The sequence below is a fragment of the Oryctolagus cuniculus genome, chromosome 1, assembly GCF_964237555.1.
Source record: "Oryctolagus cuniculus chromosome 1, mOryCun1.1, whole genome shotgun sequence".
NCBI lineage: Eukaryota > Metazoa > Chordata > Mammalia > Lagomorpha > Leporidae > Oryctolagus > Oryctolagus cuniculus.
The window spans coordinates 84,138,364-84,162,857 of NC_091432.1; the positions used below are offsets into that span (position 1 = coordinate 84,138,364).

Genomic DNA, 24,494 nt, shown 5'->3' on the forward strand with positions numbered 1-24,494 from the left:
TAGGTATTTTGTTACAGAGATTAAAAAAAAGCTGACAAATGCAATGACAAATGAATGTTGGCTGCATTTTTACCAATGACGAGTGGGACGAACTCAAGGTCTTACAATCGAGTAAGTCATTTAACCATAAAGAAATACCATGAAGATTCTAGGTCCTAGAACTGACTGTTACAGAGAAAAGAGAAAGTTTGTTGAAAGGTGAGGGTAGAAGGTAGGAGGAGATGAAGGTTTGCCTAGTGCATCCTATCCTGGCAAGCGTATGGAGATAGGAGATATATACAGAAGCTTTATGATTAGTATATGGCTCCTTCTCATGTTAGAAGAGAGATTCTGGGTCATCATCAACTGTAGCTCATTTCAGTTCTGGCCAAGGCTACAGCCTTGGTGTGTCCAATGTCTGTAGGTAAGACTCTCATTACCATGTCCTTAGAGACCAGACTATCAAACTATCAGACACAGTAGCTATAACATTCCAATTTTAGAATAACCCATTAAAGAATGAACAAAATGCCAAACAAAATTAAATAAATAGCTTAAGTGAAATGTAAAGAAAGAAAAATAAGTCATTTTTATGTAGGCAATGGGCACTGGCAGCCACACTGATGTTAACAGACAAAATTTTAACACACTTAAAGATCTTAATTGGCTTCTATTTGCTATTCTGGAATTGTACAACAATTTGCTCTGTAAAATAGAGTGAGTGTTCTGAGAAGCTGAACAGAGGAGGTTGGCTGTATAGACAGGAAAGGACTGAAGAAAGTAGAATGGAGAACAAAAGCAGGTTGTTCATTTCTGAGTTAGTTTCCTTGTAAATGTTAAGGCACAAGGCACCTCCTTATCATGCTGGCTACAACTTTCCCATCTGGGATTTGGCTATTATCTGCCTCTCCCTCCTGGTTTCTCAGAAGGTCAGATAAGCAACTTAGTTTTGAGTTGGTGGTGTGGAACTTCAGTAAGAATAAGTCCATTTTGATTTGGTCTGTTGGGGCTACTACAGGAACTTGGTCCAAACCAATAACCTCCTGCACATTCTATTTAACATTGGCTATAGTTTACATGCCTGCAGAAAGTGGGTCCTGGCATTAAATATGGGAGCTGCCCAGTTCTACTGCTCATGAGTCAGCTACCTATGTGAGCTGGTGTCAATCAGTCCAAACTCAGACTGCAAAAGTAAAAACTACTTTAGTCACGAATCTTAAGAATTGCAATATGGGAGATCCAGGTTCAGAGAGCATAGAATCAGTGTTTTGAGGAAGGGAGGAAAAGCAGACTCTTACAAGGGATACTGAATGTTGAGAAGGAACAGGGGCTGTGTGAAGGATAGAAAATAGAGAAAAGGATGCACAAACAGAATGGAAAGGTCTACAAATCCAGAATCTGATAACCTTGAGATGCCTTTTTTTTATTTGACAGGTAGAGTTATAGACAGTGAGAGAGAGACAGAGAGAGAAAGGCCTTCCTTCCATTGGTTCACTCCCCAAATGGCTGCCATTGCCAGTGCTGTGACGATCCGAAGCCAGGAGCCAGGTGCCTCCTCCTGGTCTCCCATGCGGGTGCAGGGGCCCAAGCACTTGGGCCATCCTCCACTGCCTTCCCAGGCCACAGCAGAGAGCTGGACTGAAAGAAGAGCAACCAGTACTAGAACCTGGCACCCATATGAGATGCTGGTGCCACAGGCGGAGGATTAACCAAGTGAGCCACAGTGCCGGCCCCCTTGAGATGCATCTTGATTCTCTGGGCACAATGTAATTGGTCATTCCACATGTCTGTGTGATAGGTGGAGGGGACCAAAGTTCACATTTCCGGGCAGCAACTAGAATGGTTAATCTGAGATTAGTCTGAGAGCTAATGCATGTAATGACAAGCAGCTTGGCTTTCTATGTCTAATCCATGTCTTCAGTGCCTCGGGAGGTTTATCTGGAATGGCAACACTAGGGCCATATTATCAAGGGCTGCTTCTCCACACAAAGGAATAGACTCAAATAGTAAACAAACCCTAAACTTGGATGTAGGCACTAGTTCTAGCCTAGGACAGGCCAAGCCTTGGCAACTTATTTTGGCTCACTGGTTAAATAACCACAGAGATAACCCAGAGTGATTCACTCTTGTTTAAAATTCTGTCCCCAGGCTGGGTTTCCCATTCAGTACTTTGGAGGAAGAGGTGCAAGAGTACTGAATGTGACCCTTCTGGATTAATAACACCCAGTGTAGTGGAAGAGGTTTGGTCTACCAGTGGTCTTGGGAATAGATGAAACTTCAAGAATGAGTGGTTACATATCCCATTCCGTCCAGCTAAGGTCCCAAGACGACAAGCCAGTACTTTCTGCCACATAAGCACCTGAATTGCATTGTTCCTGATAGGATGTTGCTTGCCCAATAGCCTCCCCTCACACCCAGCTCTTGAAGACAAGCATTAAGTTTCCAAAAGTTATTGTTCTGTAGAAGTCAAAATCATCACCCTGTTGCTGCGGTCCTTTCACTTGAAAATTTTTGCTTATGATTTTTGCATTATAATTTATCTTTATAAGGAAAACAATTCTATTCTGGTAAACTATTAACTATTTTAAAAAAAGGAACTTCCAATTCAACAAAACAATAATTTTAACTATAAAATTATATATAAATGTATATTTGCTAAGTTTTATATAATAGATAACATATTATATACACACACATACTTGCAAAGCAATCCCTTCTAGATAGTATGTGATAATAGAGAAACAACAACCTGGGCTTACTCAGGGTTCGGTATATCCCGAGGGATGGGTCAGGCCCTTCTGCTTGAACACTGAGCTGTTAGATTAGATTCAAAACTGAAATAACCAGGACAGTGACTCTAACTCTGTTTCCCCTGAAGGGAAAAAAAAGTCATAAAATGTAAATATCATGCAAGCAGCAGTGGACAGAATTTGCCTGCTCTGACCCTGCCCAGCCAGCCTGCTCATAGGATCACTTGACTTTTTTTCTGCCGTTGGCATGTGCTGGAAAATATAGGGAGAATGCCCAGAAAGTGGGCACTGTAGCTTTGCTTTATATTTGCTCTTTTCTTGTAGAATATCCCTCTTTCCAGACAATTATTCACTTTGGGAAAACACTGGAGCAGCTTCATGATCCTAGGCAGTGAGGTGTTTTTGTCCATATTCTATGAAAACCATCATTTTCAAAGCTGCCAGAAGGAACCATTGGAGTCTGATTCCCAGAGTTCAATTTCCCCATTGTCACTGAGCTTCCCTGTCCTTCTCTTAAGATGGGAAACTAGTCCAGAGATTTTAACATTCTTCGATGCAAGAACAAAAGAGCACCAGGTTTTGCATTCCAATCCTCACTCTGAGACCACTAGCAAGGCAACCTGGGCCAAGTCTCTTAACCTCTCTAAATTTCAGTTTTTTCACAGCACATAGTAAGAATAGCCATGTCATAGACATATACGGATAAAACAATGATAACAGAAATCCTATATGTCTTGTATGTCTGATAAAAAAATAAACACTCAGTATTAGAGGAGGCTGCTATAGTTACTGCTTGTAACGTTATTAGAGGGGTACCCGGTTTTTTTCAGCCATTTTGCAAGCTGATTGCCAAGTGAAAATTTTCTTTATACTTTCTATACTTTGAGTATTTCATGTGGAGAGAGGAAAAGCTATAGCACATTTAACAAAAGCAATGGGTTCTATTGGACAGTTTCTATTTATCAGCCCCTAAACCTGGCAAGCTACTTATCTCTGACAGTGTATCTCCTCCTTCTCTGGTTGGACCAATAATTCTCTTCCCTCACAGTGTCCTTGTTGAAACCGGTTTGGAAAATATTTCAAGTACTGTCTGAAGTGAAGATATTATTGTCAGGATGCAAAAAGCTGAGCTTCTATGGGAAGATACCAATTTGAATTTTAACTTGGGATAAGTGTAAGGAAAATGAGTCCTGCTCATGTTTGTAATTCCAGGACACTCTGTAGGTGTTCAAAATGTTGATTTATTTTGTTGAGAAATCTGCTAGGAATCTTGAAACTTTCACCTGTCTCTCTTTCCCTTCCTTTCCCTGGCATTTGATTTTTTTTTCTCCCATCAAACTTCATTTCACTGTTGTCAGCAGCTATTGGTTTTGCTTATTGTGAAAATAATCCTCTTTCCTTAAGAAGGCATCAGCCTGGAGCACTGGAAGCAATTGTCGCTCTTCTACATGTGGATGTCAATGCAAGAACTGCTCCCTGCAGTAGAAATGCTGTCTTTTGGATAGTGTGTTAGGCTGTTTCCTATTACTCTAATGAGATAGTACAAGTAGGTATTTTATCAAGAAAAGATGTTTATTTAGCTCATAGTTTTGGAGGTTTAAGGGCATGATACTGGCCTCAGCTCAGCTCTTATGAAAAACTCGTGATGAGTGGCATCACAATGGTGGAAGAGACCCCATTGCATGATAGGATGTTAGAAAAAAAGTTGGGTTCCCTAAGAACTATCTGCTGAATCCCTTCCACAGACATGACCTAGCCAGTCAACTCCCCTAGGCTCCCCTTCTTAAAGGTAGCACCAACCTTACCATCACCATACTGAGCACCAAAGGGGCACACTGAAACCACGTCCAAACTATAACAGAAGGGACTCTGGAAAAAGAACTCAGTGTGAGATGCAAGTCTGTGACAAACCCTTCAACAGCTTCCTCTGTGCTTGAGATCAAGTTCAGAATCCTCAGCCTGGCTTTGGGAGCCTACATGCCCACTTCCCCGATCTCACCCCGAGCCCACTCCTTCTAGGTTGTTTTCTCAGTTCTTTGAATGTGAAATTTTTTTCTCTGAAACATGGGCATCACTCTCCATTACTCAGGTCTCAGCTCCAATCTCCTCACCAACAGGGACTTTCTCACTAAATTTACTTCAGTCCGTTTTCTTGATAGTGAGGTAGATTCTGTTTTAGCTGAGGATGTATGACTCCCAGGGCATTTTCACCCTCCCTAGCAACCACCATCTTTCTTTTAAATAGGTATTATTTGGGGTGGGTGTTCGGCTCAGCAGATAAGATACCACTTGGGATGCCCATATCAGAGTTCACATTTAAACTCCTCTTCGGATCCAGCTTTCTGCCATTGTGCACCAAAAGCAGATGATGACTTAAGTCCCTGTTTCCCTGCCACCCATGTTGCAGATCTGGAATGAGTTCTTGGTTCGTGGCTCCAGCCTGGCCCAACCCTGGCAGTTGTGAACATCTGGGGAGTGAACCAGTATATAGAAGGCTTCCCACCCTGTTTCCCACAATCTGCCTCTCTGCCTTTCAAACAAAATGAAAATAAAAGATTTTTAAATAATGGACTTCCCTTCATTGTTTGAAGCAGTTTTAGGTTCATAGAAAAACTGACTGAAAAATATAGAGTTCCTACATAGCCCTTATTCATCACAAGCACAGCCACCTCCACTATCGACCTCCTGCAACAAATGGTACACTTCTTGCAAGTCAAAGGTCCTACATTGACATATCACTGTCACCTAACGTCATAGTTTACATTGAGGTTCACTCTTGGTGTGGTACAGTCTATGGGTGATACATACTGACACAAACTCACCATTACAGTATTATACAGAAGAGTCTCACTGCCCTAAAAATCCTCCAAGCTCTGTCTGTTCCATCCTCTTTCTCAAACTCCTGTTAATTACTGATCTTTTTACTTTCTCCATGGTTTCATCTACAGGAATGCCATATAGTTGGAATCATATGCTATGTGACCCTTTCAAAAAATGGACTTTTTACATTGATTCATATGCATATGGGGTTCCTCTATGTCTTTTGATGGATTAATAGCTCATTTCTTTTTAGTCTGAATGATACTCCATTGTCTGGATCCATTTACCTATTGAAGAACATCTCAATGGCTTCCAAGTGTAAAAATTGTGAATAAACCTGTTAGAAATGTCTGTGTGCAGGATTTTTATGGACATAAATCTACAGCTGAATCAGAAATAAAAAGTAGGATTGTTGCATTGTATATTTGAGTCTTGTATGGGTATGTTTGGTCTCTTAAGAAAAGACTGCCAAGGGGCTGCTGCTATGGCATAGTGGCTAAAGCCACCATCTGCAGTGCCGGCATTCCATATGAGTGCCGGTTTGAGTCGCTGAGGCTCTTCTTCCTATCTGGCTCTCTGCTATGGCCTGGGAAAGCAGTAGAAGATGGCCCAAGTCCTTGGGCCCCTGCACCCACATGGGAGACCTAGAAGAAGCTCTTGGCTCCGGATCAGTGCAGCTCCAGCCGTTGCAGCCATCTGGGGAGTGAACCAGTGGATGGAAGACCTCTCTTTCTGTGTGAACTCTGACAAGGAAGGAAGGGAGGAAGAGAGGGAGGGAGGACTGCCAAACTGTCTTCCAAAGTGGCTGTCCCATTCCCCAGCCCTGTGAAGGCACAGCCTGGGAGGCAGGGCCAGGATGCAGCACTGACTTCTTAGGCAGAGGTGTTTTCTAATTCCTGGTGCCTAGGGGTCTTGAGATTACATTGCTATGCATACAGGCAAGATGAACTATGGCAATGAAAATGTAGTACAGGGCAAATTCCTCTGTTTCCGGCTCATTTAACCAAATGTGCCTGAGCTAAGTCTGTGTCTGGACTGAGGCAACTCAGACTGTATTCAACTCTCCTAGGGCTGCTTTAGTACACAGCAGTCCCAGTACAGTCTGCGCATGGAAGACCAGGAAACCCTGGCTTCTCCTTCTTCCTGGAAAAGCCCCCCAACCCTCACACTGCCCTGAGTGTCTCTCTCCTCTTGCTCACTCCTCCCTGACAGACCCCTGGGCATCCTGCTTCATTCAGTGGGCATGTTCCCCGCAACCAGCGATTCCTTGTCCCTCACCACCTTAACGTCCACCCCTCAAGGCTCAGTTTCCTGACCTTCACATCTCTAACAACTTTCTCTTCCACCATCTTCAAGCCACCCATGCCTGTAATAACCCTCAGAAATCTCAGCTTCAAACAACTCATTCGTTCAATACCACAGCTTTTTAAAAATTCACTCACCACATGTCTGCAGGACTTCGCATCCCTTGTTTCTTGCTCTTTCTCAGCCCATCAGTCTCTCTGTTTTTCCGCCATTTCTTTCACTGAACCCCCGGGCCCACCTTCCCCTCCTACCTTTGCACTTTCTCTTGTTGTTTACTCCTCCCCCGTACCCGTCAGTCACGACTGAAGCCCACTCTGCCTTTTCTGTGCCTACCCTGAGCAACTCCAGCTGCTGATCAACGATCACGGACTAGGCTGACTGGTTTCAATGAAAGCTATGATCTTCAACTGCCCGGGAACACGCTCCTGACACACTTGCTGTGCTTTCCTTTCGAACACTCCAGATTTCTGAAATGACATTTCATACCTTCTCTTGTCTTCAATCCTCCCACCCTCTCTTCCTCTGAATCCTGGCTAATGAGGCAACCTCAAATTCTGTGAGAGTATCCAAGCAGAAGTGAGAGAAAGATTCTCTCTTCTCCTCACACCATCTAGAGACATTCTAAATCTGCACCTGGCTTCTGCTCCCTTCCTATTTTAAGGAGTAAGCCTCTCTCCTCTAACAATAGCATTCCCTCCTTGGGCTCTGCATGGGCTCACCTATCTTAGGGGCTCATTCTGATTGCTATCCACTCCATCTGCATCATCAGTCTCTCCTTCTCCACCATATCCTTCCTTTTTTTATTTTTTGAGGGGAATCGAATAGTATATTTCACAAGAAATAACACATAAAATAACACCCTAGAAATTACATTGTGCTCCTTTTCAGTCAGTCTCCACCCCATTGGCAGCCGTTGTTCTGATTTTTATCACCATAGGTAATTGTTTTCCCGATTTTGTGCACCATAACAATAGAATCTTGCAGCATGCATTCTTTGGTATCTGGCTTCTTTTGTTCTAACATGTGATGTTGTTTAGATTAATCTATGGTGTTATACGTATCAGCATATCAATAGTTCCTTAAATTTATTTGAGAGAGAAAGATACCTTCTGGTTCACTTTCCTAATGTCTGCAATGGCAGGACCAGTGGGGCTGGAGCTGGAACTCACATGTGAGAGGCTGGGACCCAGTAATGGCACCATCACTGCCGCCTCCTTGGGTCTGCATTGGAAGGGGGCTGGAATCAGGAGTGGATCTGGGTATCAAAGCCAGGTACTCTCATATGGGATGCAAGTGTCTTAACTGTAAGCCAAATACCCAGCACTATATCAGTAATTTTCCCTGCTGAGTAATAGTATGCTCTGTCGATGCACCACAGTCTGTTCACCCATTCTTCTGCTGGCGGAGATTTGCGCTGTTTCTAGTTTGGACCACTATCAATAAGTCTGCTCTGGACGTTCTTATACAAGGCTTTCTTTGTTAAGGTTATTTTCATTTTAATTTGGAATCTGCGGCCCTATGATGGGTAAATGTTTAAATTTATAGGGAACTAGCAAGCATTTGTAGCTGTTTGCATTCTCATAAAAGCAATGTAAGGGGGCCAGCACCGTGGCTCACTTCGCACTGGCATCCCATATGGGCATCGGGTTCTAGTCCCAATTGCTCCTCCTCCAGTCCAGCTCTCTGCTATGGCCTGAGAAGGCAGTGGAGGATGGCCCAAGTGCTTGGGCGCCTGCACCCGTGTGGGAGACCAGGAAGAAGCACCTGGCTCCTGGCTTTGGATCAGCGTAGCTCTGGCTGTAGCAGCCATTTAGGGGGTGAACCAATGGAAGGAAGACATTTCTCTCTGTCTCTCTCACTATCTAACTCTGTCAAAAAAAAAAAAAAAAAAAAGGCAATGTAAGACCTTTATGTTGCCTCACTTCCTCCACTAATTTAGGATTAATAGTCATTTTGATTTTAGTGATGCTAAAGGGGGTTTAGGACAGTGCTTGGCATAAAATTAACCCCCAAAAGAGGTTGGCTATTATTACCAGAGTGAGTGCTCAAATACTTCGAATAAAGGACAATTGAGTTCCTTCTTTCCTGGAATCATGCCTCTCACTCTTCTTGTCCCAATCCTTCCAAATGCCACATAACAACCCTGAGTATTGACCATACATCTAGGTGCTATGCTTCAATAGGTATTCTCAAAGCTGTTAAACTATTGGCTTTATGAAGAAGCCCTGGCAGAGATCTCACCATCACCTGCTACTATACACAGCAAGGGCACAACAAATTGCACCTGTTCTGCTGCTTCTGCAGCTACCTAGAGTATAGCATTCTATCCTATTTTGGGGGTCCATCTCCACACCCCAGGAGTTAGGTTCCCTTGGGCCCCTGGGGGCCTCAAACTTTGCCTTCCGACAAAGGCCAGCATGTCCCCACCACCTGAACTGGGTGTCCACACTTGGGCACAGCTGCTTTGGGGGACGCTAGGAAGGAAATCGGGCTTGGCGGTGCACTAAGGAATAAAGGCCAGACACGCTCTAGGGGCTGAGCCAGGCACGTGCTGGGCTCCAGGTGGCAGCGCCCGCGGCGCAATCCTAGCTGTTCTGGAGCGCGCGGCTGAGGGATGCACTCTCTTCCGCAGCGCCTGCATCCCAAGTCCTCCTCCCGTTCAAGTGTTTTTCCCCGCCCCCTGCCCACGCTTAATTAATGATCTCCTCCAGGTCCCTTCGCACTGGACTCCTTCCTCGACCGCGCGGGCTGGGCTGGGCAGAGTGTGGCGGGAGCGCTGGGCTCAGCACTGCGCGCCCTGCGGCGATCCCCTGTGGTGCGGCGGCCTGCGCGCGCGGCGCGGGAGGGTGCATGATGCCTGAGAATGGCTCCTTTGCCAATTGCTGCGAGCCCGGTGGGCGGCCCGTGCGCCCGGGCTGGTCGGGAGCTGGCAGCACACGACCCTCCGGGATCCCCCGCCCTCCCTGGGTGGCACCCACGTTGTCCACCGTGCTCATCGTCACCACCACGGTGGACGTCGTAGGCAACCTTCTGGTCATCCTCTCGGTACTCAGGAACCGCAAGCTCCGGAACGCAGGTGAGCGCCCACGCTGCGGGATCGGCCCTTCCCTGCCTTCTGGTCTGGACCTTGACCCCGTGACCCACCGCCTTTTGCTAGGGGGTCCTGAGCGCAGCTTCCCTTTCACTCCAACCTAGCCCTGAAGTTTGGCTCTGTGATCAAAAGTTAGGGTGAGTTCGGCCTTTTCTGATGTGGGGCGGTTCTGGCGCCAGCGGCTCGCAGCTACCTGGGACGCGCTTGGCACTTCAGCGTCCATGTGAATTGGGCCAAGTTTCTCCTGCGCGCTTTTTGGCAGGGGCGCTGGTGCTGTGGGATCTCCCAGTTGTGTCCTTCCAGATGGTGCCCACAGAAATTCCACGACCCTCGACACACCTCTCCCTTCCCTTTCCTTCCCTGTGGCTTCACACAGTAGGTGCTTAGAAAATACTTGCTGAGAGATCGAGGGCAAGTATTCTTCCAGTGGGCATTGTGTCAGAAATTTAGACACAGGTCAGCTGGACACTTGTTCCCAAAGGAGAGGGCGTGCAGACAGAAATCTGAGGCTCTGCTTGGACTGAACGAACTTGCTTTGAGAATGTGGTCTTTTCTGAAGACAGGCAATTCGTGGCATTACTGTGAAAATTAAGTTTAGCTAAACCCCGTGGCAATCCTGAAAATGACACCCGCTTCCCCGGGTTTCTAATCCACTCTTATTTCAATTGCACCATAGACAGGTTTGCAAGAGCAAAAACCCAGAGGGAAGAAGGATCTGAATTCAGGTCCGGACAGCTCACTGGAGCATGCTGGCCATTTCACCCTGGTGAAAAGCTCAGTGACCATTGGTTAATTTTGTCATTTTACAGTCTGTATCTTAAGGGGTAACCCAAATATTAGTATGAATTAAAATGGAGAGAGGGCAGCAAATCAATTGTAATGCTTAAAAATGCTTTTCTATGTGGCTGGACCATTCAGAAAGGCTACTTTTCATAAATGATTGTATTTGTGTGTGTGTGTGTGTGTGTGTGGTTCTGTGACTTGAGAATTTTTATCTAAAAAACAAGTCAACAGAAATACAAGCTTCTATCAAATGGAAACGTTAACATTAAGAGGAGTTAAGCTTTGAGACCCGAGAATATCCATAGCAGTAGCTGATATTATCTGGAATGCCCTTCGGAAGAGCAGGTTTGTGTTGGAAAACTATGTAATATTTTTGATCATGTTGTCCCTTTGCAGCAGCCACAACATTCATTTCCTGTTCAAGGAGGCAGAAGAAAGGCAGCCACAGGCTGGCTTCCCTGTGGGAGGGATGGGCCCCAGGTTCTGACCATGACCTCCTGCATCCCGGGCTCACTGTGTGTGGAGAGCACCTGCATTCTGGCTGCCTGCGCAGCAATCTGGGTGGCCAACCATGAGAAAGGTGGCTGCGAGAGCTTCAGGCTGCCTCCTTGTGCCTGAGGGAGACCAGCACCCCCGCCTCCACCCTACCATGGCTGGCAGGTCCCACAGAAACGGTATTGATCCGAGCTGGGCTGAGGCATGAGCGACTTACATTGCTGGCATGTCCTCCATGCTGTCCTCCCTACCTCTTGACATGCCTGCCACAGACTAGCACTGTAAAGAAACTTTCACACCATATCTATACGACATTTATCCCTACCACGTTGGTGGTTGTAGCAGTCATGCAATATAACCAGTTTTTATATGACCTTCAGTTTTATTGATAACAGTCATGAAAGATCACAGCATTGACTTAATCTATATGAGTGAGATTTCAAAAGGTGCCTAGAAAGCTACAACACTTTTAATGGCACCCATTCCACTCTGAATCAGGCTTTCTCTTACTGAGGAATTTGGCTTTACCCTAAGAAATATTTATCCTGTACCTTTCTGTTCTTTGGCTTCTCAGTTCATCAGTATTAAGAAATCAGGTTTTTCTTTGAGGTAGACAATGCCCATGAGGAAAGCTATGTTAAAATGATGACCACCTTATTTAGAACATTTTAAGTCATTAGTAAAACTCCCCCTTTGTTTGGTTTTAAAAGGGAGGTTTTGTCTGTTTACTGTGCCCATGCAAAGTAGATCCAGCTGTGGAAGCGTAATTGAAGCTCTCATTTTGGCTATGCTATTATTACAGAAAAGTGTTAGCCACCCCTTTTATAAGGTCTGAAGATCAAATTGTACATTCTAGAGAGTCCTTCAGAATAGAATTAGTTAGCCATCTTGAAGAAAATAGAGAAATGAGGGAACAAGTCAGGCTTCCCAGATTGCTTACTAACAATAACAAAATCAAATGAAGACTTAGCAAACAATTTTAACTGTTAAATAACAACTTATGAAAGCATTTACCTGAAGGTCCAATGCCTTCTATAAATTTTAAGGCAAGAGTTCACATATTTGAAAACATCATTTAAACATCTAACACAAGCGTAACTTGTTTGACCAGCAAACCCAAAAACAAACATACCTGTGACTACAGATTTCTAGTTTAGGCTACCAAGGATTAAGGACAGAGCACCTCCTTGACTTGCATTCTCTTAAAGATTTCCTCTGATCTGTTTTAACAAAAACCAGGAGGAAGGGGAAGCTAGGCTGCAGAAGCAATGTAAACATAGGTGGCAGGCCAATTAAGATTTGCCATCAAGTAGACCAAACAGGCCAGTGCGCTTCATTGCTTTATATGGAAAGCCAGGGCTTCGGCAAAAGTCAGCTTTTGAAGGGCCCTGGCAGCTCTGCCAGCCAAGAGTTGGATCACTGGAAATGGACCTGCCCCGGAGTCGAAGGGCTCCAGGCTGGATCGAGAGACCTTTTTTGCTCTAAGCTGAAAAGCCCTTCACTCGGGCCAGCTTCCAAAGTAACCACTGCTGTCGTGGGGATGGACAAGTAGGGCCTACAACATTGCAGGCAGAACTGTATATTAATTAATAATTTTTTTTTAACTTTTATTTAATGAATATAAATTTCCAAAGTACAGCTTATGGAGTACAATGGATTCCTCCCCCCCCCCATAACGTCCCTCCCACCCGCAACCCTCCCCTTTCCTTTTCCCTCTCCCCTTCCATTCACATCAAGATTCATTTTCAATTCTCTTTATATACAGAAGATCAGTTTAGCATATATTAAGTAAAGATTTCAACAGTTTGCACCCACATAGAAACACAAAGTGAAAAATACTGTTTGAGTACTGGTTATAGCATTAAATCACAATGTACAGCACATTAAGGACAGAGATCCTACATGAGGAGTAAGTGTACAGTGGCTCCTGTTGTTGACTTAACAAATTGACACTCTTGTTTATGGCATCACTAATCACCCTAGGCTCTTGTCATGAGTTTCCAAGGCTATGGAAGCCTTTTGAGTTCACCGACTCTGATTAATAAATGTTTTCCTTTTAGAAATGCAACCTACCTTCTCTTCAAGCCAGCTCTCCTCCCAGGTCAGCTAGGTAATGGAAGTCAACAGCGTGCCTCCCTTATAATGTACCACATGTAAAGCAATATCAATAGGTCTGAACATCACAACTGACAAGGCCTTGAGGCCCACCTGATTATTTTCAAGCCCTTTCTGTCAGTTTCCATTTGCCTCTCAATGAAAACAACTTGCTCATGGTTCAGACACCTTTCTTAGGGCCTCTAATAATGACTCTGTCCTCGGCTTTAGATCCTATGGGTTTAAACTGCTTGCTAGATTTGTTTTCTCCAGACTCAAAAAAGTAAAATTCTAGGTGGCCATGCACATGAAACCTCCCATAGAAGCAGGTTCTGCGAGCTGGCACTGCAGCCCCCTGGAGAAGCCACCTCCTGCTGGAACCCTGTCTTGACTCCCCTTCCCAAAGATGCCCCTTTCAGCATGAAGCAGCCAGAAGGATCATCACCCAGTTCTCCCAACAGAAGTTAAAGTTTCAGTCTTTGGGAGGTGGGATGTGAAGAGTCAAATGGGTAATAGGTAATCAATGTGGTAGAAATTTGGAATAGCAAGGTGCCTGCTCCCCCCAGAAGGTTAGCTTTAGCAGAACAAAGTATTCTGCTTTTTTAGGAATCTCAAAATTCACAAATTTACCATGGAAATAGCAAGGAAGTGGTGATTTCTCCTCTGCCCTTTTGGATGATTTTTTTAATCATAAGGGAGCCAGACAGGATGGAGAATTGTAAATCAGGTCTTTTGTTGAGTCTGTCTCCACCTTGTTGATAGACAGTTTGGTTCCCAAGATTGTATTTAAAAACCCAAATGCTATAGGACCTTTTGGGTTCTTTCCTTCTCTCAAAAGCCCCCTCTATGCCACTCCAGCTGGAGGTCTTTGATTCTAGTAAATCCTTTTAAATCTCAAGAAATAAAACAAATTAGGATGCTGATGTTGAAAATACATATCTCTCCAGTAGCCAAGGTGCATAGCCATATTGAGGTTACAGTGTGTCTCCTAAGAGGCACCGTATCCTTCACGTGATGATTCCACACCCGGGTCTCTGTCATTCACAGCAGAAGTGGCACACAGTAAGACTGACAGGGGGCAGGCCTGACCTTAGAAGGTAAGGCCAGATGTGTTTCACAGTTGGCTGCATTCTCAGAGCTTGCCACAGCACGCGGCGCTGGGCTGCAGCCTCACACCTGCCAGTGTGCTACCTGGGGGACCGTGCCACACTTGGGACTCTCCTGAGAGCACTTGAGGACTTTTGCTCGCGCCCACCACTGCCACTCTCACCCTTGGTCTCAACCTCACCAATTTTTATCCCTTGTATTTTTGATCTCTTGCCACCCTCCCCCTTCTGGAACCTTCCTCCATCAGGTTCTTTCTCTTTCTTCTGTATTTTTCATCCTGTGTCTCTTTCTTCTCAGACTGTGCACATATAAACACCCCCAAAGTCTTCTGTTTTAAAAGGAAAATAGGGCCTGCGCTGCAGCTCAATAGGCTAATCCTCCGCCTGCGGCGCCGGCACACCAGGTTCTAGTCCCAGTTGGGGCGCCGGATTCTGTCCTGGTTGCCCCTCTTCCAGGCCAGCTCTCTGCTGTGGCCCGGGAGTGCAGTGGAGGATGGCCCAAGTGTTTGGGCCCTGCACCTGCGTGGGAGACCAGGAGATGCACCTGGCTCCTGGCTTTGGATCAGTGTGGTGTGCTGGCCATAGCGGCCATTTGGGGGGGTGAACCAATGGAAAAGGAAGACCTTTCTCTCTCTCTCTCTCTCTCTCTCTCTCTCACTGTCCACTCTGCCTGTCAAAAAAAAAAAAAAAAGGAAGAATAAAAGTATCTTTCCCTGGCTTGTGTACCCTGCCCAGCTCCTGTCCCCTCACCTCTCTTCCCCATCTCGGACAGGTGACATCTACATGGAGCTCTCTGCATGCACCGATTCTGCCTCTGCCTCGGCAAGTCCCCCTCCCTCCGCAGTCCTCTGGGTCTGCCCTGCATGCTGTGGGCGAGTCTAACAGTGACTCACTCCTTGGGGCTGTCCTTCCCCTCAGCTCACCTGGTGCTGGACCCTGAATCTCCTTCCTCTCTTCCTCTCCCAGGTACCTGACCCCTGGGAGGGATCATTGCCCCCTTCTCCTTCATTCCTCGAATCCCATTGATTTTGCCTCATAGTGTTGCTCAAGTTCCCCTCTCGTATAGCACCAGTTTCCACCCTCGCCATCTCCGGATCAAACTCTGTCCATGGTGTCCACATAGCTTCCCCTGGTCCCTGCCCTAGTCACTGTCACCCCTGCCTCCAGGGACTCCAGAGCTCAGCCCACCTCACTCCCCTCTCCCATGCCACATCGAGAGGCTGCACTCCCCAAGCCATCCCTGCTCTCTGAAGCACCCTCTTATCCTAAGGGGGTCCTTGGCCTCCTCTTCTTCTGTCTCCTCTGTATCTGCTCCTCCTTCATACCCTGCCCCATCTCCCCAACAGGGTTGTTGGTGTCTGTTATCCACAGCACCAGGAAAGGTCTGGTTGCCTGCCCCCAGCACAGCACCCCCTTCCTGGCTTTGTTGTTAGCTGTCTCTCTCCCTGCTGGCCTGCACACTTGCTTAGAGCAGAGGCTTCTATTCCGTCTTTGTCCACAGAGCCAGGCACACAGTAGGAGCTGAATGCCCCTCCAGGGAAGCAAATTGAAAGTGGACAGAACACCAGGAAAGCAGTGGGACAGAAAGAATTAATGTGGCTTCGTGAGGCAGGGCAGACTCAGTAACACTCTCGGCACTGCACATGTAATCAGCGGAGCTTGTTTTCGGGGAACTGGATCCCTTGGGGTACTGAAAGCCCCAAGTACACCTCGCTTTTGTTCTCAAAAATGGACTAGTGACATCTTTGCGCAAAAGTGTGCCTGCCATCTGATTGTCCCCATGTGGCCAAAGCTCTTTGGCGGGCTCCAGCTGCACTGTGGTTCTCTGAAACTGTGTCCCAGCCATGCCCCTCAGGGAGTCTGTCTCTTGCTGGTCTGGCCTGAGGGTGCCACCTTTAAGCTGCCTGTAAAATGTGACTCTCTTGCAAGTATTATGTACACCATCTATCTGGGGTGGGGAATTCCAGCCCACAAAATCATTTGGTGTGGTCCTACAAAGGCAACTGCAGGCAGGACTCAAAATCCAATAAATCTATAGCAGGCTAATTTATAAGCTGAAAATTTTATATGGCAGACAAATGATATTATAAATATCCAATTGGCCTTTGGCAGAAAAAAAGGTTCCCTGCCTGTTAGCCAGTCAGCAACAGGAAGAACATGTTGCTACCGTAATATCCCAGTAGTGTCCCTTAGCAAAGGCGGAAGCGCTGCAGCCTCAGTGACCCCTGGCTCTGCAGGCACAGCCACCCTAGACACCTCAGTAATGACAGCTGTCATCCAACAATAGATTTTAGGGTTTCAACTGGGATAAGGTGTTGGGAAGTGATCACATTGGTATTTCTAGGGTGTTTCAATGATTTGGAGAGGAGGAGGATATGAAATATTTGACATTGGGACTGGCCAGGAAAACATGGAGGATCCACTTACTGATGATTTTCCTTCAGCACCCAGCAGTGCTCAGAGTCTGCAACATCTCTTATCCACAACTTACACCTGCCTGAGAGGTTCCCAGGGGAATCTCCTCCCTGTGCATTCCCATTTGGATTACAGAAGAGCCTGCAGTGTAGCCCCTTCCCTTGCCTCTTCTCTTCCCGTTTGTTGACCGAGGACGTGAATGATGTATAAATAAGCAAGATGGTCCTGGATAAAGGCTTTTGGAAAGACTGGAGGGAAGATTTTGCTAAAAATGTTATTTATTTGAGAGGTAGAGAAATAGAAAGAGATAACTCCCATCCATGGGTTCCCTCCCCAAATGTCCTCAGTGACTGGTTGGGCTGGGATCCAGGAACCGATGCTAAGTAGTGAACCCAGTTACTGTGATGTGAGATACAGGCATCTTAACCAATAAGCTAAACACTCACTCTGTGGAGGGAAATCCTTAATAGACCCTCAGTCCTTATCTTCCAGGAGTTGGAGGGTATGATGTATCCCATGCATCCAGGCTTTATCGTACTGTAGACCACTCATTGAGATGTCACTTGCTGTCAGGTATCTTTTGACTTGCTTAGTGTGCTAGGTTTGGAGAGAGCTTGTTATCAGCCAAAGACCAAACCTTGGACTCCCTTCCAAATGTTTCCTGAGCCATCCAACTTCATGTTTTGGCTGTGAATACTTCATTGTCTCTTTACCAAGCAAAAATGAACACCTTTTAAATCCCATAATTATGACTTTAGCTGCATAATCAGTAAAGCTCTTAATCCTCTTTAATTCCTCCCATGGAGCTCTCAGTAGCCCAGGGGTATAAAACTTTCAGGTTCAACTGCCTTTATTTCCAAAATTTGATACTGTATTCAGATGTAGTATTTCTCAAAACTCAGAAAATACTGAGTACTGCCATTCAGAAGTGTAATAATTTAAAAACAGTTACTGCAAAGGAGTTAAAGGGAGTTGGAAAGTAAAGTCCCAGTTCTTCAGCAGTGTAGAATCAGAGGGGATATCCTCCCTTCTTCATTGTCTTCCTCCTGTACTACAGCCGTGTGCCACATAGCAACCTTTCAGTCAGTGAGGGACTGTGTGTGAAAGTGTGCATCACTTAGCCCAGGTATGTAGTACGCTATACCACTAGGTTTGTGAAAGTATACGCTCCAGTGTCCACACAGCAACAAAATCACCTAGTGATGAATTTCTGGCAACAAATCCCTGTCATCAAGCAACACGTGACTGTCCTTACATCTTATTTCACAGGGATCCTATTCCAACATTATGCTTTCAGGGCAACTAATAATTGTTAAAAATAGTAAATAATAGCTAACATTACTAAGTCTGTGCGCCAGATACAATCTTTCTTTCTCAAGAGAGAGAAGAAGGGAAAAAAACCTCCCCTATCTCCTAACAAAGTATTCTACTCCATCTCTCACCTTGTCATGGACAAAGCCGATGGAGAGAACAAGCTACAGGGCAAACTTTACCCTCCAACCCTCTACATAATGTTCCCTGAAAATGTCACTTCTGAACTCCTAACTGCCAATTCCAATGGGCACTTTCCTGTTCTTTCTCACTTTTGTGGATGACCAAGAAACTCCCTATACCCTTGCTGTTAACCCCCTTGGTATTTCGTTTCCTGGTTTTTCCTTCTCATTCTTCTCTTGTTCTCTCATAGCTGTGAGCAGTTCACATTATCTGGGTGCCTGTTTTTTATTTATCAATAAAATGTAAATCCTGCTATCCTCCTAAAAGTATTCTTAAAGTAAACAAGTAAATCCACTTATATATCTGCATAATATCTATCTTAAGGGGCTATATAAATTGTTGTTACTATTAAGTGCAATGAAAGTAATCAAATTCTACCCATAAGAGTTTCTATGTGATCTCTTTTGATGGTTATAGAATGTTTTGTGACAGTATCTTGGCTGTTTTTGTAAGTAGATGTTTCTTATACTCTTAAATGTATGTCTCCTAGTGACTGAGATATCTGTCATCTTTGTGTGTACACTATTCATCTATTTGGCAGTCTTTTTCAGTGTTAATTAAAGCAAAGAAGACTTCAGTTCAGCCCTTGTATGATTCATCCACATACTCTAGGGTTTTCATAAATAATATGAATTTGGAAGAAAACAATCTCCACTCAAAGAATTGGAGAATCCAATTAGGAGCTTATGTTAAATGCATTATTTTACTATTTGTAAGGAAATTTATTTTACTATTTGTAAGGAAATCACATTTTTAATAAATTATCTATTCAATTATTTCAAAATTGCCTATGCCTAGAACATAACTAATTAGAACATCTCACTTTCACTCGAAGATTGTTATTCTTATTGCTCAAAGCCTTACTTATATAAAATCCTATTTGATCCTGGGGTGGAGGCGGTTGTGTTTCAAGGGCCTTGGTGAGTTTGGCACTGCCTGACCAACCCTATCATTTGCCACTGTGTGCAGCCCCAGGACAACCTAGGAATCCCCCACTGTTCTCACCACCTTGTTCTGGGCTCACTCTCAGCTCTCACCACTTTGAATGGATGCACTTTCTGTGTCTATTTCCACAAAAGCACTCTTGGTATCTCAATGGCCAGGGCCATGCCTTTCATCCACCCCTGGGACCTACCCAACTGTGGTAGGCACTGAATAAATGTATTAGACATTTAAACAGATAAAGGGATGGAAGAAGACCTCAAGGCCAAAGACGTTTAACCCTGTCAGAAGTAATAGATCATTATTAAATTCCCTCTCATAACCCTCTCTGCATCTTGTTTTTTAATAATTTAATTGTCTTCTTCATGAGACAATGAGCTTTGTAAGAGGGGAGGCATGTCTGTCTTACTTACCATGGTTCCCTAAATCCCTGGTACACAAAGCCAGGGCCTAGACATACAGAAATTTGTTGAGTGAATGACTCAATGGATATCTATTTTTACAAATCCTTTTAGCTCAGTGACTGGGGAAAACTTAAGTCCAACTACATTCTTCAGATCTCAAGGAGCAGAAAGGGATAGAGATAACTTTGCCTTTCAGAGTTTCTCTGTCTGATGAAGCCTAGATAGCTAAGCACTTGCTGGCTCTTTCATTAATGCCCAGATGCTCATTGAGACATTTATTTCCCAGGAAGGAGGAAGGAGGAAAAGAGGATTGTGGAATGTGTGTGTGTGTGTGTGTGTGTGAGAGAGAGAGAGAGAGAGAGAGAGAGAAAGAGAGAGGGAGGGAGAGAGAGAAGAGCATGTGCTTTGTGTTCGAGCACTGGAAGGGGATTCCAAACTAGTGAACAAAGCCTCCTCCCACTAATACACCCTGTCTGGATGGAAGCAGATGGAAATGAATCAAGAAAGGACTTGTGATATAAATATTTATTAGACGCTCCTGCATAGGGTGACAAGCAATGTTGTGTGCATACTGATTCATTTCTTCTCTGTTTGGGGAAAAAGTGAATGGAGAACTGGATCTCCTCTTGACTGTCATCCAGATAGGACCTAGCTTGTTACAGATAGAAGACAAAACAAGAATTTTATTCCCTTAATTTGGAATTATGCCAAGAAAGCCAGGCGACAGTAGGATGTCTCAGCAGATGAATCTACAGCAGGAACTGGTTGATTTTGCCCTTTCAGGAACACCTGTAGGAAACGGGGCGAGTAATTGAATAACTAATAACTTTCCATGTGGAGCAGGATGTGTTTTTCCTCACTATGCACAAGCTGTCTGCAGCCTTTAGGGCATTATTAGGGGATGAGCCACATGAAGGCGGCAGAGTCTGCCTTGGCTTTCCCAGGAAAACATCTGGCTGTGCTGGCACTGGTTCCCAGAAGCTCTTGACTTTTCTCTGCTCGTATTCGTAAGTGCCAAGAGTCTGTTTGCTGCTCAACCGGGAGCCCAGAGGGCCCTGCGAGGACCACTCTTCCTGTGTTGGAAAAAATGATTTTCTTCATAGAAACAGCCGTGTGGGATGCGTTGTGGGAGGGAGAAGGGGGGTTCTAAAAGAAAGGGGGAAACTGCTGTAGTGCAACACTTGGTGAATGAAGCAAACAGCGTTGGGGACGGAGTCAGTGTGGTTTTAGGATGCAAGTGCCTGAGAAGCAGAGGCTGTGCTTTCTTCCCTGGAACTCTGGCACAGAACATGCCTGCAGCATTTTAATTGATGACTGCATGGTTTCCTGAGCCTCTCTCTGGCTGACTGAACTTGATGATGCTGGAGAAGGCTCCATTCTGAAATGAAAGGCAGTTCAGGAAGTCTGTGAATGTGTAGGCTGAGCTGTAGGCCCCCAAGAGGCTGTGAGACAGGGAGTGTTGACATCCCCTCCCCAGTCCACAGGACTGAGCCTCTGTGCCACTTGCCGGGTGTGTCTGTCAATGTGGCCACACGGCAGGGAGTGGAGGCCCTGAACGAACATACAGGAAACACATGGTTTCCACTCCCAAAACCCTTCCGTAAAAATGAAAAAATGCTCTGATATACATAGTGAAATAGTTACTATAGTCAAGCAAATTAATATATTCATCATGTAACCATTATCTTTTTTGCAGCAAGAACAGCTTAGACCTGCTCTCTTGCGAAAATCTTGAGTTCAGTGCAATATTAGTAACAATAGCCCTCCTGTTGTACATTAGATCTCTTGACATGTTCATCTTACCTGTCTGTAATTTTGTATTCTTTGATCTCCATCTCCCCATTTCCCCTCCTGACCAGTTACCCCTGGTAACTGCCATTTTATTCTGTTTCTATGTGTTCAATTTTTTTCCAGTTTCCTCACATACATTAAATCATGTGATACATTTCTTTCTGTGCCTGGCCTATCTCACTCAGCAAAATGTCTTCCAATTTCTATGTTGTGGCAAATATTAGGATCTACTCTTTTTAAGGCTGAATTGTAATTCAATTTGGATATACATAACACAATTTCTTTATCCAGTCATCTGAATTAGGTAATTTCCATGGCTTGAATTTTGTGAACAGTGCTTCAATACATGTGGGAGGGCAATTACCTCAACAAGTGTCTTATTTCTTTGCTTTGCGTGTATTCCCAAGACTGCTGTATTCTCATGGAGATGCCACCTCATGCTTGTTAGAATTATCAAGAAGACAATAATGAGTGGTGGAAAAGCTGTGAGGAAAAGGGAACTCTTGCATATGGCTGGTGGAAATGTCAAGTGATGTGGCCATTATGGAAAACAATATGGAGGTTACCTTTTAAAACTTAAATTTGGTCAGGCATTTGATGCAGCAGTCAGGATGCTGCTTGGTACATCAGAGTGGATGGATTTGAGTCCCCATCTATTTCTAATCCAGCTTCTTGCTAATGTGTACTTTGGGTGGTTCTGGGCTTTGGTCTGGCCCAAATCTGACTGCTGCAGACATTTTATGAGTCAATCAGCAAATGGAAGATATATATCTAGCTCCCTATCTATTTCTTTCTTTCTCTGCCTTCCCAATAAAAAATGAGATAAAAATCCAAAAAAAATGAAAAATACAATTCACATTTAGGAAAATTGTTTAAAGACACTTAGAAAGAAGCCTTGGGCAGCTCCGTGGCTCACTAGGCTAATCCTCCGCCTGTGGCGCCAGCACACCGGGTTCTAGTCCGGTCGGGGCACCGGATTCTGTCCCGGCTACCCCTCTTCCAGGCCAGCTCTCCGCTATGGCCTGGGAGTGCAGTGGAGGATGGCCCAAGTGCTTGGGCCCTGCACCCCATGGGAGACCAGGATAAACACCTGGCTCCTGCCTTCAGATCAGCGCGGTGCGCTGGCCGCAGTGCACCGGCCGCAGCGGCCATTGGAGGGTGAACCAACAGAAAAGGAAGACCTTTCTCTCTGTCTCTCTCTCTCACTGTCCACTCAGCCTGTCCAAAAAAAAAAGAAGAAGAAGAAGAAGCCTTTTATTCAGTGGAGAAAAGATGCAAAAGGAGACTGAGGTGTGCAGGGGGATGAGTCAGGGCATGGGAATGGGCTAATAGTCATTGTGAACCCACATCCCCCACTTTCAGGCTCTCCTTGATCCTGGCCAAGCCCCGGAGCATCTGTGCATATCATGGAGGCACATCTGTGCCTACTCTGTCCCCAAGCATTCGCCTCATTATTTAACTCTCACAGTTATATGAGAAGAAAAATATCACTATTCACATTTTACAAATGAGAAAAACGAGGATCTGAGAGCCTGAATAACCTGCCTTAGCCACTACTGAGCAGCAAAAATACATCTTGAGTCCTCAACTCTGTGTCTCTGAAAGCCATTCAGATTCCATTCTCAATGCTAAAAGTTACTTCCTGAAAACTAAGATGTTCTAAAGTAGAAATGGTGCTGACTCTCACTCCTTATTTCCTGCTGCAGGTAATTTGTTCTTGGTGAGTCTGGCATTGGCTGACCTGGTGGTGGCCTTGTACCCCTACCCGCTAATCCTTGTGGCCATCTTCCACAATGGCTGGGCCCTGGGAGAGGCGCATTGCAAGGCCAGCGCCTTTGTGATGGGCCTGAGTGTCATTGGCTCTGTCTTCAACATCACTGCCATTGCCATTAACCGTTACTGCTACATCTGCCACAGCGTGGCCTACCACCGGCTCTGTGGGTACTGGCATGCCTCCCTCTACATTGGCCTCATCTGGCTGCTCACCCTGGTGGCCTTGATGCCCAACTTCTTCGTGGGATCCCTGGAGTATGACCCGCGTATCTACTCCTGCACCTTCATCCAGACAGCCAGTGCCTGGTACACAGCGGCAGTAGTGGTCATCCACTTCCTCCTCCCCATCACTGTGGTGACCTTCTGTTACCTGCGCATCTGGGTGCTGGTGTTCCGGGCCCGCAGGAAAGCCAAGTCGGAGAGCAAGCTGCGCCTGAAACCCAGCGATGTGCGGAGCTTCCTCACCATGTTTGCTGTGTTTGTGATCTTTGCCATCTGCTGGGCCCCACTTAACTGCATTGGCCTCGCTGTGGCCATCAACCCAGAAGAAATGGCTCCCCAGGTCCCAGAGGGGCTTTTTGTCACCAGCTACTTCTTAGCTTATTTCAACAGCTGCCTTAACGCCATCATCTATGGGCTCCTGAACCAGAACTTTCGCCGGGAGTACAAGAGGATCCTCTCAGCCCTCTGGAACCCACTGCGCTGCTTTTCGGATGTTTCCAAGGGCAGCCACACCGAGGGCCCGCTGAGCCAGGCTTCCCCTGCTGTTCATGGCCCACACCCTGTCCAGGCAGATTCCCAGTAGCCTGGATCCAAGGTACACCAACCCAGCGACAAACTCATGGAATGGTGGGAGTGAATCTGCTGCCACCACGCTGACCTGTTCCATGACTGGTGGAACTCACTCCTGTGGACAAGGCCATCAGCACCCTTGGCTCCGGCTGGTCCGGGGGTGCCCACATTACCTGGCATAAACTCAGTGGTGTGTTAGGAGCTTGCACATTCAAGACCAGGCAAGGAGCAGAATGAGTGATGGTCTGGGGCAGAAGTGACCAGTTCCTTCCTGTGGACTGCACCTCATCCTGCTCTGACCGCCTCACTGCTTCTCCCTTTCCCCTCAGAGATGGTAGAAATGCATGGCTTCTGTCAGCAAGGATGGAAGAGCGAGGTCTGCAGAGCTGGAAGGTGGGTAGCTCTGTAGGGGCTTTGGGACTGGGTGGGTACACAGGCAAGCATTGCATTTATGCCCTCC

The 24,494-nt window shown here is 45.7% G+C and overlaps 1 protein-coding gene across 1 annotated transcript; it reads left to right on the forward strand.

The window, feature by feature from the left end:
• The first annotated feature begins 9,607 nt into the window (after positions 1–9,607).
• Positions 9,608–24,423, forward strand: MTNR1B (melatonin receptor 1B). The gene is made up of 2 exons (XM_017344057.3): positions 9,608–9,930; positions 23,176–24,423. Exons 1-2 carry the CDS (start codon positions 9,705–9,707, stop codon positions 24,045–24,047), a joined length of 1,098 nt encoding a protein of 365 aa, XP_017199546.3. The 5' UTR covers positions 9,608–9,704; the 3' UTR covers positions 24,048–24,423.
• The last annotated feature ends 71 nt before the right edge of the window (positions 24,424–24,494 follow it).

Excerpts from the sequence above, each read along its gene's own strand:
- MTNR1B (XM_017344057.3), top strand. The coding sequence starts at position 9,705 with ATGATGCCTGAGAATGGCTCCTTTGCCAATTGCTGCGAGCCCGGTGGG. Across the intron at positions 9,931-23,175 it reads CCGCAAGCTCCGGAACGCAG|GTAATTTGTTCTTGGTGAGT; the intron begins GTGAGCGCCCAC and ends TTCCTGCTGCAG.